The 15,129-nt window shown below is 43.8% G+C and overlaps 1 protein-coding gene across 1 annotated transcript in view; it reads right to left on the bottom strand.

Moving 5' to 3' along the window:
• GMPS (guanine monophosphate synthase) overlaps positions 1 to 6,680 on the bottom strand; it is a gene marked incomplete at both ends in the record, with an annotated part of 43,391 nt that extends 36,711 nt beyond the window's left edge. The window contains one exon of the mRNA XM_084231688.1: positions 6,654 to 6,680. Within this exon, the coding sequence (XP_084087814.1) occupies positions 6,654 to 6,680 (27 nt within the window). The remainder of the gene's footprint in view (positions 1 to 6,653) is intronic.
• Positions 6,681 to 15,129: the final 8,449 nt, after the last annotated feature.

The following is a 15,129-nucleotide window of genomic DNA, read 5'->3' as shown; positions in this document are numbered from 1 at the left end:
TTGAATCTCAAGTGTCCCAGATTGGACAAGAAATTGAAGGTCTCCCCACCAAATAGTCACAGCTTTCCTATGGGAATACAATAGTAAAGAACTGACAATTTGTTGCCAAAAGGTAAGCATGTCTCAAGGTACTTTATTAGAATTTCTATACTACCTGAGGAAAATTATAAACATACACATAGTACATAACACTAAAAAATTATTTATAAAAGAGTTCCATAAAAAACATAATTAGAATTACACTGTCTTGCAACCTCTAATAAAACAACGATCTAAGTTACTGGTGCACAATAACTAGTCTTAGAAAAAGTCCAAAATGGGCAAATCTAATGAAACAGAAATATATTAGTGGTTGTCTAGGAATGGTAGTAAGAGGCACATGAGGACTGATTGCAAAAGGATAGGGGGTGATAAAAATCTTCTAAAATTAACTTTGTTGGAAAATTTGTGAATATATTAACCATTGCATTGAACTGTTCAAATGGACATATTTATGATATGTGAATTCTACCTAGTCTATCTCAATAAAGCTCTTATAAAAACAAATATTTTTTAAGAAAAGTAAATGCGGACCTCCGTGGTGGTGCAGAGGTTAAAGTGTCAGCACTATCAAGCTATGGCCAGCCGCTGCAGCAGGAGTTGGATCCCCTGTCTGGGAGCTAAGCACATGCACAGCAGACTCTCCTGTCACCTCTCCTGTTTTGCCCACTGCTCCCCTCAGCAGTGTGTTCCAGTAGATCTGCCTGCTCTGCTCACCACTTTGGTGAATCCTCTCACCCCCTGCACGTCTTTCCTACATGCCCATTCTTGTATGCATTAATAAATAAGAATAAATCTTTAAAAAATAATAAGAAAAGTGAATAATAGAAATGGGAGGCATAAATGTTAACCTAAATTTTTTTGTTTGAAATTTTTCATAAAATGAAGGGGGAATTCACAGCATAAAAAAGTTCCACTACTACTAATAACATCAAAGCAAGTACTTCTGGGCCTCCCCGGTGGCGCAGCGGTTGAGCGCTGGGTTGCGAAGCGGCCCGCAGCCTCTGCAGCGCCGGTTCGATCCCCGGCTGCTCCCCGGCCACCGGAAGAGGGTCCCATATGGCACACAGACCTCTCCTGCCGCCCGCTGCTCCCCTCAGCAGTGTACTTCGGTCCTTCTGCCTGCTCTGCTCCCCGCTCTGGCTCTGGTGAATTCTCTCACCCTCCCGCACTTCTGACTGTACCTAGTGCTTGTATAAATAAAAAATAAAATAAAATAAATAAATAAATCCTTAAAAAAAAAAAAAAGTCCAAAGCAAGTACTTCTATTCATCTAAAATTATCCAAATTAGAGTTCAGCTAAAATTTGTCCAAGGAATAATTTTAGAATTCGAAGCCTCATATTCATATTCATAATGAGATTCAAAGGGTTAAGAATTACTAAAACTAGTTCTCCAATTACAAGGTTAGGGTAATTTAAATTTACCTAGCCCTCAGCAGCACTCCCTCTGCCCACCTGTCTCCCTCTGCAGGGCAGAGGCTAGGTAAAATCAACATCCAGGGGGCCTTCCTAGTGGGGAAGGGGTCAAGTCTCAGAGCTATCAAGCTATGGCCAGCCACTGCAACATGAGTTCTATCCCTCGCCAGGGAGCTACCCACCTGGCAGGCAGACCTCTCCTGTCTCACCCATTGCTCCCCTGAGCAGTGTATTTCAGTAGATCTGCCTGTTCTGCTCCCTACTCTGTTTCTGGTGAATCCTCTCACCCCCTGCACCTCTGGCCTGCACCCAAGTTCTTGTATGCATAAATAAAAATAAATCTTTTAAAAAAAAAAAGAAATCAACATCAATACTCAGGACAGTATGTGCTTATGTGCTTTACAACTGGAGTGACCATATGCCCTGCTTTGTCCAGAATAGTCCTAATTTAGTTATTCCCACATCCCACCCAGTTTAACATGTCTCATAGTGTTCATATTTTAACATATTTGAACATAACAGCATTAAAGTAAGACAGGATGGATTTGTTAGAGTTTCATTTTGTATTTCCACCTTCTGCCATGGCATTTGTCTGGTAGTGTGTAGAGCAAGTGCAATGAACATGTCTCACTTTAATTTCTCTTTCAATTTTAAAGCCAACCACTGATAACCCATCTCTTTCCTAATGAAATGAAGTACAGCTGGTCAATGGCAACTAAGGGTAGTCAAATCTATCATCCTGGGTACTGATAGGAGAAATGTTAGAAGCTGCTAGCCATCACAGACACTTAGTATACCTGCCAGTTGTGCCACAGCCATTCTCAACTTGCTAGATATGCAAAACCTCCAGGCATAATAAGCTGGGACAGTGGGAAATAAAAGCTATTTGTAAGATATGCAGGAAGAGACACTATGTGTTCTGTTCATAATGTATAATTTGAACTCTTGCTACAGAAGTTTTGCCACCATTATTATACTGTATAAATTCACATTTTTCACCATTTTATTTTATAATACTTATTATAATTTTAAATTATTTTTAGCTCCACCTTTTATGCTCAAGTGCCCTGGCTTATACAAAGAGGATATACAGTCACACGACTATAACCAAGTATCTTATTCCCTATCATATTATAATGAACTACATATTAAAGAGTATCTAGATGTAACTACAAAAAGCATCTCTTAGGATCTTCATGGCAAAGGTCTACAAAGAAAATCAACCTGTGTCACACTATTACTACAGTAAAGTGATTTTTTGGAAACACTATGATTCTTGAGCATATACAGAAATGTCTCTATACATAAGTATGGACTTAAGAATATACTACACAACCCAGAACTATATGCTATACAAATATTTAAGTCTATTGCTTTTTTGTTGATTCACAAAGTGCTTGAGAATATGTATCAACCCCAAGGACTTCATTCGTTTTAAGCATTACAGAGTTTGTGTTCTCAGGAAACATGAACACAATTTACATATGATTAACAGGAAAATTTTCTTTGTGGATAGCAAGTAACTATTCATTACTTTAAACAGTATCCTTTATAAAATAATTCATTAAATTGCCCTTTTCAAAAGTATCAAAAGCATTTGAACACAAGTACAGAACAAGTCTATGTTTTTAAAAAATCCTTAAAAGACAATTATTTTCCTTAAGTGATAAGTTGGCCCATGTAAAGGCAAGGTCATCTGAGGTTCCTGGAAGAATTTCAAAACCTTCCATTCCTGGAACAAAATAAAAACCATCCCTTTAGTGTATAACAGTTCTTCCATTCTAGATTAACATCTTCACAGATGAACAAAATTTGAAACAACAAAATATTCATCTCTGACTTTTAAAATAAATGTACTATGGGGTTATCAGAACAGTTATTTAATTCTCAACACAAGCAAGATAACAATTTCAGGTTATCTTTCTGCTCAATTCAATCCTGGTGGCACAGGGGTTAAAGTCTCAGCACTCTCAAGCTATCCCCAGCCATGGCAGCCTCAGCTGGATCCTCAGCCAGAGAGCTAACCCACATGGCCAGGGAGCTAACCCATATGGTGTAGAATTCTCCTGTCTTGCCCACTGCTCCCCTCAGCAGTGTATTTCATAGATCACCTGTTCTGCTCTACTCTGTCTCTGGTGAATCCTCTCAACCCCTGCACCTCTGGCCTGCATCCCAGTTCTTGTATGAATGAATGAATTAATTAATGAATAAATAAATAATTAAAACAAAAACCTTAAATTAAAATGTCAAATTAAAAATTTTAACATTAGATGTTATTAAGGATTCCATATAACATACAGTATTTACAAAACACCTCTGTATGCACTAGTCAACATCTTAGTCATATGGTGGGGCAGGTCCCACATCTCTACTCCAACCAGAGTTGGAGGCTTAGATAGGGCCCAAAAGTGGGAAATTTGACAAGCAGTCCAAAAACATTCCTCAGATAATCCAGTCTTAGTTCAACTGAAAAAAGTTACATATAATACTTAATGTATACATATTACTCATACCCAACACTGAATAGATGTAAAAAGATCTTAAAGCTAACTGCCTTATTGTCTTTCATTTAATAAAATCTTTACTAAACAACATTATATCTCCTCCTTAACTAAAGGAAACAAAATCCCAGCCTTCAATGTTTAACCAAAATACCCTGGAAATGAAAGAAAAGCTAGGCCCTAGTCCTAGCTGTTTTTTTCAGTTTAGGAAACTCGAACACATCAAAGGTTCTTTCCAGCTCTGAAATGATATTTTGTGGGTAAAACTAATGAGAACAGTCCAAATGCTTTCAAATTTTAAGTATTTGCCTAATAACTAAGATGCATATCTTTTTTAGAAAATCCAGGTAAGAATTTGAGCTACTTTTTTCTATATGCTGTAAAATATTGAAAATTAGCACAATATGTTGAGGTTGCTTGAAAAATGCACATAAAACTAAAGTTTTCTAGGTTGTGTGTTTATTTTTTAAACCTATGTTTTAACTTTGTAAGTAAATTCGAAGCCTTTATATTTATATTTTACGAAAATTCTCTTAAAGGCAATAAACCTATTAAGGGGAAAAAAAAAAAAAAACCTCAGATGAACCAGAACAGGAATTAAAATCAACTCTTTCCACACGTTATGAACTAAGATTTACACAAAACTGTCAAAGGAATGTACAAAGTAAATCTGGAAACTGTGGTTGTGTTATATTTCACATGGAAAGGTTTCAATGGCCAGGTATGGAAAACAGATGCCTACTCAGATTTCCAGATGAAGCTCTTAAAAATACCTTATTTCAACTACTTTATTATATCTGCCCCCATAGTTAAATATCTTTCCTTGAAATGTTTCTTATAATCAATGCCATGTCATGGTTTAATTGTAGGGCTGTTTATTTTTCCTTAGGAGTATAAGAAATAACCCTAGAGTTAATCAAATATGTTATTTTCCTGAACTGCTTCTCTTGAAAATGCTTCCTATTCGACCCACAACTGTTAAAAATTAGGGGGGGGGGGCAAAAAAAGGCTTGACTATGTTATAAAACATAAAAGACCTAGAAATAAAAGTTAATCAGCAATTCACCAGAGGCTCAAATACATCAACTGGATTAAAAGTCTCTTTAAAATTCAAATTGAACCAAAAAAAAAAAAAAAACCCACAAAAAAATACCAACTAGAGAAAACCTGTATTTTAAAGCCTTGACGTTAAATTTGGAAAACCAACTGAACCTAGAATTTTCTGCTGTTACTCGTTTGTGAAAATATCCTTCTGAAATCACTACATACATATTTCAAAGTCCATAATTAGGTTTCAATCCTTCCAATAGCAGTCACTTCCTCTACCAGCACAAAAACGAACCTTTCCTCTGAGAGTTGTAAGGCTCAAAACTAAAGAAAAGACAAATGCTTTGCAAGTTAGTACTGCACAGGAAAGAGCTGTGGTAAGATTCACATTAGCTTCTGAGGTCAAAGACAAGGGTTTGATTGTCTTTCCTCACTTTGACAATTCCCTAAAAAGGAGCTCCAGCTCACCTGCGGATGTTTCCTCGGTTTAAAAAAGAGTATGAACTACTTTGTAATCTTTACTCATTTGTTCAACAAGTACTTTTTGAGTGTCTACTACATGCCAGGCAACAGCTGAGAGAAGACCCACCGAGACGGGACTCTCAGGATCGCCGCTGCACAAACACCGCCTACTTCCACCACCAGCGCGCACCTGAAGTTTCCGACGCCGCTCACCTAGGCTGCAACCTACAGCTCCTAAAGCCAGGCCCTACCAGCGACCAGGAGGTGCACCTGAAGTCACCGCAATGCAAAACTGCGATTTCCCGCCGACTGAAGCGACCCTGGGAGGGTCTGAAAGAACTCCAGGTCGAAGGAAAATGGCACAGAAGAGAAAACCAAGGGGGGATGCGGGCGGCGACACGCGCGCGCCCTCCCCGCGCCGCCCCAGGTGAGCAAGTCTCGGGCTCAGGAACCCGCTCCCCAGGCGGGCGCCGGGCGGCGGGGCGCGGAGAGGGGCCGCGGCCGGGAGGCAGGTCTCCAACAACTACCGAGTCGAAAGCCGGAGCCAGCGGGCCGGGGGCGGGAGGACACGCTCCTTCCCAGGCAGGATGGTGGGCGCAGCGGGGGAAGGCATCGCGCCGCGCGGACAGGAGAGGGGGCGGCGGGGGCGATCCCAGGGGGAGCAAGCCGAAGGCGGTGCGCCCCCGAGCGGGGCCGCCGGGGGACCCCGAGGTAGTCGCAGGGACCGGGGGCGTCTCTGCGGGCGGGAAACCCGGTGGCGGGAAGCGCTAGGCCCGCCCAGCACCGGCGCGCACGAGGCCCGGACCTCGAGTCCCCGAGCGCCACAAAGGCCCCCCGATCTCCGCGGGGCCGGGCTGGGGGTGCGCCCGCCGCGCACACGCGCGCACTCGCCCGCACACACGCGCCGACCCTCTCCCCGCGCGCCGCCTCCCCCGCGCGGCAGGGCTGGCTCGGCGCCCGCCGCAGGGCGCGGGGCTGGGGCGCAGCGGGCTGAGCGCCCGACGCCCGCGCCGCGGGACGAGGACCCGCAGCCGCCGCGGCCACAAAGCGCCCGCCGCCCGGGGAGGGCGACGCGCGCGGGCCCCGCCGGCCCCCCGACCCCCGCCGGCCGCGGGATGCCGACCGCTGGGGGAGGGGGCGGGAGGGCCGCGCGGGCGGCGAGCCCCGGACCCCGCGCCTGGGCTGACCTTGGAATCCCCGTTGCACAGAGCCATCCGGGCCGGGCCCGCGGCGGCCGATGCGGGGCGAGCGGCGGGGCCCGGGCAGCGCGCGCGGGCTGGGGCGCAGGAGGCCTGGTCCGGGAGCCGCCTGCGAAGCGCCAAATCGAGCCGCGGCCGCGGAGCGCGGGCCCCAGCGCCGCGGGAGGGAAGATCTGCGAGGCGCACGCTGCCCCCGCCTCCCGCTTCCGCCCGGGCCAGCCACAGGGAGGAGCCAGAGCCCGCTCAGCTCAGCCGCCGAGCCCAGCCGCGGACTCCCCCGGCTGCCGCGGAACCGGCCACCCTCGGGAGGAGGGGCCTGCGGGCCCGGCCCCGCCCCTGGGCCCGCCCCCGGACAGGGAAGCCCGCCCTCTCTGGCCCGCCCGCCCACTGGGGGCGGGGCTACGCCACCAGGACCCGCCCCCGCCGCCGAGGCCCGCTCCGCCAGGAAGAAACGAGCCCTTGGCCCCGCCTCCGTCAGCCCGCAAGGAGGAGGAGCCGCAGCCCAGCCCGGCTCCGCCCCCGACAGGCTCCGCCCCGCCAAGCCACGCCCCCGCACCACGCAGCCTGTGCTTGGAGGCGGGATCCGTGACTCTCCGCCCTCAAACTGCTGCCTGCACCCTGCCTGCCCGCCCGCCCGCCCGCCTGCAGCTCCTGGTGGCTGCGAGAGGCTGACGGCGCCATGGAGGTAGCCTACGAAAAGCTGGGCCCCTGAAGAACTCAGCCCTTGGCTCTACTACAGGTATTAAGGGGCCGGAGTGACACAACCCTGGCCTCCAAAAACTCTTTTTTATTGTAACCAGTCCCATAAAGTAGTGATGTTCTCCGCTTTCTACAAATGGGGACTGTGAGGTTCAATGAGATAATGCCCCTCTGTGTAGAAGGAAAGAAAAGGCACCTGATCCGGTGAAGGATAGACAGTTAATTGGTAAAATATTTACGTGTACAAAAAGCCCATGGCCCAGATCTCGCTCGCACTTACCTTTTTTTGAGTGGAGAAGTGGATGCTTGAACTTTCTAAAGCCATGGAAACTGAGCTCTGTCGGCAGGTGGGGATAAACAAAGCAGAGAACAGAGTGGTAGCCAATAAGAGCGCCTCAAGCTGCAACAACATCCCCCTGAAATGGAATGTGTTGTGCGGACAGTGAGGATTGGCTAAGTCCCATCTCTATTTGATAATGCCTAGTTTAAATACATTCTAGTGGTCATTTGTGTTTATGGCAAAGAATATCAGCATGTACCAGAATCCTTATCTTCATTTATTGTTTTATAACTTTATACTCTATTAACCCCCCCCCTCTTTTTAGATACAGGATTCCCTTACAGTGCACCACAGAGGTGTCTTTTCACCTCTATTAATTGTTCTTGGTCACCTTTTGTTGCCCCTCTTTCTATAGTTATTCTTCAATAGGAGGCTTAAATACCAGTTTCTTCAGTATTTCCATTTCAACTTTCATCTTACTCTTTATCTGTGTTTTCCTGGAGTGCTTGTTTAAAAATAACCATGATAGGGCCTCCCTGGTGGCGCAAGGGGTAAAGACCCAGCACTATAAGGCAATCCACAGCCACTGCAGCATGAGTTTGATCCCCATCCCCAGACAGGGAGGTGACCCACATGGCGCAGCAGGTGAGACCTCTTGTCTCACCTGCTGCTCCCTTTAGCAGTGTATTTCAGTAGATCTGCCTGTTCTGTTCCCCACCGTCTCTGGTAAATCCTCTCAGTCCTACCCCCCTGCACCTGTGGCCTGCAGGTACCACAGTTCTTGTATGCATAAATAAGTATTTTTTTTTTTAATAACCATTATAGGTTCTATGCCCTGAACACAAACTCTTCAGAGTTCCAGATCTCTATCAATAAGTACATCCCCAGTTAGATGTTCAATATGTACATCCTTAGTTGAGTTGGGCCCCAATTCAACTACAAAACAAAATTTCTCCCAAATTTCTGTGCCCAACCTCACTGGCACAATAGGGGGGAAACGACCTTTGGGATCTGTCAGTTTCTCATATATGCCATTTGTCAAATTGATGTTTGTGACTCTTCCTCTTTTACTGACAGTTTTAATTAGGAAAGGATGTTGCCAAATGTTTTTTCTGTACTGATATTATTTTGTGTTTTTTCTATTTTTTGGTTTGTTAATGTGAATTACATTGATTTTATTTATTTTTTAAACATTTCTTTTTTTTTTAAGATTTATTTATTTATTTATTTATTTATGCAAGCACTGGGTACAGTCAGAAGCATGGGAGGGTGAGAGAATTCACCAGAGCCAGAGTGGAGAGCAGAAGAGTGACGAAGTACACTGCTGAGGGGAGCAGCGGGCAGCAGGAGAGGTCTGCCGCCATGCGCGACCCCTCGCCGGTGGCTGGAGATCGAACCTGCGCTGCAGAGGCTGCGGGCAGCTTCGCAGCCCAGCGCTCAACCGCTGAGCCACCAGGGGAGGCCCTACACTGATTTTTAAATGTTAAACCAGCCTTGTATTCTGGGGATAAAATTAATACTAATATATTTTCTTTTTTATATATTGCATTGGATTTGCTAAAAATTTGGTTTCAAATATTTGCAGTCATGTTCATGAGGAATATTGGCTTAGAGTTTTCTAGTAATTTCTTGGGCTGCAATCAGTATCAGCATAATGATGACCTCAAAAAAAGAAGTTAAAAGTTTGTATAGAAATATTATTTCTGGAAGAGTTGGTATAGAATTGGTTTATTTCTTCCTTAAGACCATCTGAGACTGAAGTTTTCTTGGTGATAAGGTTTTTAATTGCAAATTCCATTTTTAAAAGTAGATATAGAGGGCCTCCCCGTTGGCGCAGCGGTTGAGCGCTGGGTTGCGAAGCTGCCAGCAGCCCTTGCAGTTCCGGTTCGATCCCCGGCTGCTCCCCAGCCACAGGAGGAGGGTCCCACATGGCGCGCAGACCTCCCCTGCTGCCCGCTGCTCCCCCCAGCAGTGTACCACGGTCCTTCTGCCTGCTCTGCTCCCCGCTCTGGCTCTGGTGAATTCTCTCACCCTCCCCATGCTTCTGACTGTACCCAGTGCTTGTATAAATAAATAAATAAATAAGTCTTAAAAAAAAAAAAGTAGATTTAGAACTCTTCAGGTTATTTTTTTTTTGTTTTCTTGAGTAATCTTTGGCTATTTGTGTCTCTTAAGGAATTTGTCTGTTTCATCTGTCAAATTCTATGCATAGAATTGGTCATGATATTCTATTATAATCCTTTTAATATTTAAAACCTATAGTGATGGGCCTCCCTGGTGATGTAGGGGTTAAGGCTCAGAGCTATCATGCTGTCACCACTGGCTGCAGCTTGAGTTTGATCCCCAGCCAGGAAGCTAACCTACATAGCACAGCAGACTCTCCTGTCTGGCACGCTGCTTCCCTCAGCAGCGTGTATTTCAATAAATCTGCCTGTTCTGCTCCCCACTCTGTCTCTGGTGAATCCTCTCACCCCTCCAGACTGCACCTCTGCACCCCTGTTCTTCTATGCAAAAACAAATAAATAAAAAAAGTATAGTGATGCCAACATTCCCATAATTTGTGTTTTCTCTACTTTTCCTCATCAGTCTGACTAGAAATTTACCAATTTTATTGATCCTTTCAAAGAACAGTGCTGTTAAATAAATTAAATTTATTTCCTCTCCTGGTTTCATTATCTATTCAGTGATTTCCCATTTCATATTTATTATTTCTTCTTTTACTTTGTCATTTACTCTTTTTCTGGTTTCTTAAATTGCAATCTGAGATCAATATTTTGAAACCGTCTTTCCTAATACAAATATTTATTTCTATGAATTTATACCCTAAGAACTGCTTTAGTGACATCCTACAAATTCTAATATATTATTTTTTTCATTTTTATTCAATTCTAAATAATATATGATTTTTATTTTTTATTTCTTACTTGACCCATGCATTATCTAAAGAGCATGTTAGCTTCTAAATATTTGAGGGGGGCCTCCCTGTTGGCACAAGGGATTAACCATCGCACTAGGAAGCAATCTGCAGCCTCTGCAGCATGAGTTCGATCCCAGCCGGCCAGGGAAAACCCCACATGTCGAGGTAGACCTCTCTCCTATCTCACCCGCTGCTCCCCTCCGCAGTGTATTTCAGCCAGTCTGCCTGTTCTGTTGTGCACTCTGTCTCTGGTGGATCCTCTCACCCCCTGCCCCACATCTCTGACCTGTATGCCAGCTCTTGTATGCATGAATAAATAAATCTTTAAAAAATAATAAAGAAATATTTGCAATTTCTCTAGAGATATTTCTGGTACTGGTTTCTAGTTTAATTACATTGTGATCAAAGACTATATATTTTATGACTTCAATCCTTCTAAATTTGAGATTTATGTCTCAGAAGATAGTCTATCTTAGTAAATGTTCTGTGTGTACTTGAAAAGAATGTGTATTCAGCTATAGAGTCAAGTGTTCTATAAATGGCAAATAGGTCAAGTTGATAGCATTGTTCAAGACTGTGCTTAATGGTTATCTATTCATTTGTTCTATCAATTATCAAGAGAAGGGGAGATACTGAAATCTCCAAATATAACTGATTTTATAAATTTCATAAACTTCTATCAATCTTTGTATTTTTTTTTTAATTTTATAGAGGCATGTTTATTTATTTATTTATTTATTTGTTTGTTTGTTTTGTTTATACAAGCACTGGGTACAGTCAGAAGCGCGGGAGGGTGAGAGAATTCACCAGAGCCAGAGCGGGGGGCAGAGCAGGCAGAAGGACCGAAGTACACTGCTGAGGGGAGCAGCGGGCGGCAGGAGAGGTCTGCGCGCCATGTGGGACCCTCCTCCGGTGGCCAGGGAGCAGCCGGGGATCGAACCGGCGCTGCAGAGGCCGCGGGCAGCTTCGCAACCCAGCGCTCAACCGCTGCGCCACCGGGGAGGCCCAATCTTTGTATGTTTTGAAACTATGTTATTAGGGTCATAAATTTTTTTAAAGATTTATTTATTTATGGGCCTCCCTGCTGGCACAAGGGATTAAGACGCAACCTATGAAGCAATCCACTGCCACTGCAGCACGACTTCAATCCCCGGCCAGAGAGCAACCCACATGATGCAGCAGAACTCTCCTGACTCGCCCATTGCTCCCCTCAGCAGTGTATTTCAGTCAATCTGCCTGTTCTGTTCCCACTCTGTCTCTGGTGAATCTTCCAACCCCCCACACCTCTGGCCTGTACCCCAGCTCTTGTATGCATAAAAATCTTAAAAAAAAAGAGATTTATTTATTTATGCATTCAAGAGCTGGGGTACAGGCCAGAGATGCAGGGGGTGAGGATTCGCCAGAGACAAACTGAGGAATGCAACAGGCAGAACTGACTGAAATACATTGCTGAGGAGAGCAGCCGGCGAGTTAGGAGAGGTCTGCTGCGCCATGTGGGCTACTCCCTGACCAGCCAAGGATGGAACACATGCTGCAGAGGCTGCAGATTGCTTCATAGTGCTGTGCTTAACCCCTTGCACCACCAGGGAGGCCCAGGATCATAAATGTTTATATAAATTTTAATGATTACTTTACCACTAGGAAATGAAATTCTTTTTTTTTTTTTTGAGATTTATTTATTCATGCATACAAGAGCTGGGGTGTAGGAGGCGGCATTCTTTATCCCTAGTAATATCCTTACTCTGACACCCACTTTATTCAATAATGAAGTAGCATGTCTGCTTTCCTGACCAATTTTGGCGTGATATCTTTTATAACCCTTTAACCTGTTGATGGCTTTGTATTTAAAGTGTTTCTTGGGCCTCCCTGGTGGCTCAAGGGGTTAAGGCTCAGGACTATGAAGCTATCCCCAGCCACTGCAGTGGGAGTTCAATCCCCAATCAGGGAGTTAACCCACATGGCACAGCAGACCTCTCCTGTCTTGCCCTCTGCTCACCTCGGCAGTGTATTTCAGACAATCCACCTGCTCTGCTCCCCACTCTATCTCTGGTGAATCCTCTCATCCCCCATACCTCTAGCTTACACCCTATCTCATGTATGCATAAATAAATAAATCTTTATAAAGAAATAAATAAGGTGTTTCTTCTATACAACAAGTAATTGGGTTTTGCTTTTATGTCCAAACTCCCAAATTCTTTTTTTTTAAATTAAAGTGTTTAGAACTTTGACACTGAACATGATCATTGTTATGGTGATGATTAATAGTCTGGAGATGCTCAAGGCAATAAACTTTGGCAAGTAAAGGGCTTAGCTCTTCTATTCCCTGTCTCAGGGATTACACTCCTTTGTTGCTTGAGATTTCACTGATTCATATGTTTCGCCTAAGGGTTTTTTGGGAGGGGAAGGAGTTGTTTTGGGAGGGTTCATTTTTGCCAAAAATGAATGGCTGAAACCTCTTGTAATGATTAGTTGAAGCATCATAAATCTATAAGGTCGTCCTTCCTTTACCTGTCATTTTTTTTTAAAGATTTATTTATTTATGCACACAAGAACTGGGGTACAGGCCAGAGGTCGGGGGGTAAGAGGATTCACCAGAGACAGAGTTGGGAACAGAACAGGCAGAACTGACTGAAGTGCACTGCTGAGGGGAGCAGCGGGCAAGTCGGGAGAGGTCTGCTGTGCCATGTGGGTTGATCCCTGCCTGGGGATCTAACTCCTGCTTGCAGTGGCTGCGGATAGCTTCATAGGTTGCATCTGAACCCCTTGCACCACCAGGGAGGCCCATTTGTTTTAAATACCATTCTTCGGCAAAAGCAACCAAGATTTTTTGGAGAAATGACTGATATCAGGAAGAAGGTCAAAACAAGATGATCAGAAACATCTTTTTGTGACAAGAAACAAGAAAGTGCTCAGAGCATGATGGGAATATGTCAGAGGGAAACAGGAATTAGAATTTTTAAAGAATTTTTAAAGAAATTCTTTTTTTTTAATAATAAATTTTATTTTTATATTCCCCATACAATTTCAACCCCCCCATTTTGACCTCAATCCCTCCCCTCCCTCCACCCACCCCCCCAAAAGTGTCTCTGGTTCATAGATTTTTGTTGATTTTGATTTTTACTTTCTTATAGTTATTCATTTTCCTGGTCCCTTATTTAAGTTTTCTAGATTCCTGCTATGAGTGAGACCATCCGGTATCTTTCTTTTTCTTTCTGGCTTATTTCGCTGAGCATGATCCCTTCCAGCGCCATCCATGTTGCTGCAAATTGCATGTGTTTATCTTTTTTGAATGCTGAGTAATATTCCATGGTATATATGTACCACATCTTCTTGATCCAGTCATCTATTTTTGGGCATTTGGGCTGTTTCCAAAGCTTAGCTATTATAAATAGTGCTGCTATAAACATAGGGGTGCAGGTGTTCTTTGGAATTGATGTTTCTGTGTCCTTTGGGTAAAACCTAGGAGTGGAATTGCAGGATCATATGGAAGCTCTATGTTTAGTAGGTCCAGAACTCTCCACACAGCTCTCCATAGTGGTTGGACCAGTTTGCATTCCCACCAACAGTGCAGGAGAGTTCCTTTTTCTCCACACCCTCGCCAACATTTGTTGTTGCTAGTTTTTTTAATATGTGCCATTCTCACTGGTGTGAGATGGTATCATGGTAGTTTTGATTTGCATTTCCCTGATGACAAGTGATGTTGAACATTTTTTCATATTGTTGGCCATTTGCATTTCCTCTTCAGAGAAGTTTCTTTTTAGCTCTTCTGCCCATTTTTTGACTGGATTATTTTCTTTGTTGTTGTTGAGTCTCATCAGCTCTTTGCAGATTTTTGTGATCAATCCTTTATCATTAGTGTTGGGTGCAAAAATGTTCTCCCAGTCGGTGGGGTTTCTCTTTGTTTTTGCTATTGTCTCTTTTGCTGTGCAGAAACTCTTTAATTTGATGTAGTCCCAGCAGTTTATCTTTGCCTTCACTATCACTGCTTTGGGTGATGTGTCTGTAAAGATGTCTTTGATGTGCAAATCACGTAGTGTTTCGCCTATATTTCCTTCTATGTATTTTATGGTTTCAGGTTTTATGTCTAGTTCTTTAATCCATTTTGAGTTGGTTTTTGTGTATGGTGTGAGGTAGTAGTCAAGCTTCATTCTTTTGCATGTAGCGGCCCAGTTTTCCTAGCACCATTTATTGAACAGACTTTCTTTGCTCCAATGCATATTCTTTGCTCCTTTGTCAAATATTAGTTGACCATAAATCTGTGGGTTTATTTCTGGATTTTCTATTCGATTCCATTGGTCTGTGTGTCTGTTCTTGTTCCAATACCATGCAGTTTTGATGATTATGGCTTTGTAGTATAGCCTGAAATCTGGGAGTGTGATGCCTCCATTCCCTTCTTTTTTTTTCAGGAGAGCTTTGGCTATTCGGGGTTTTTGGTGATTCCATATGAATTTCATCAATAATTGTTCTATTTCTTTGAAGAATAACATTGAAATTTTATTGGAATAGCATTGAATCGGTATATTGCTTTTGGTAGGATGGCCATTTTAATAATGTTTATTCTTTCAATC

This window comes from Talpa europaea (genome assembly GCF_964194135.1).
Source record: "Talpa europaea genome assembly, chromosome: 4".
NCBI classification, from domain to species: Eukaryota; Metazoa; Chordata; class Mammalia; order Eulipotyphla; family Talpidae; genus Talpa; species Talpa europaea.
Note: the sequence above shows the minus strand (reverse complement) of the source record. Positions and strands in the feature narration are given on the sequence as shown.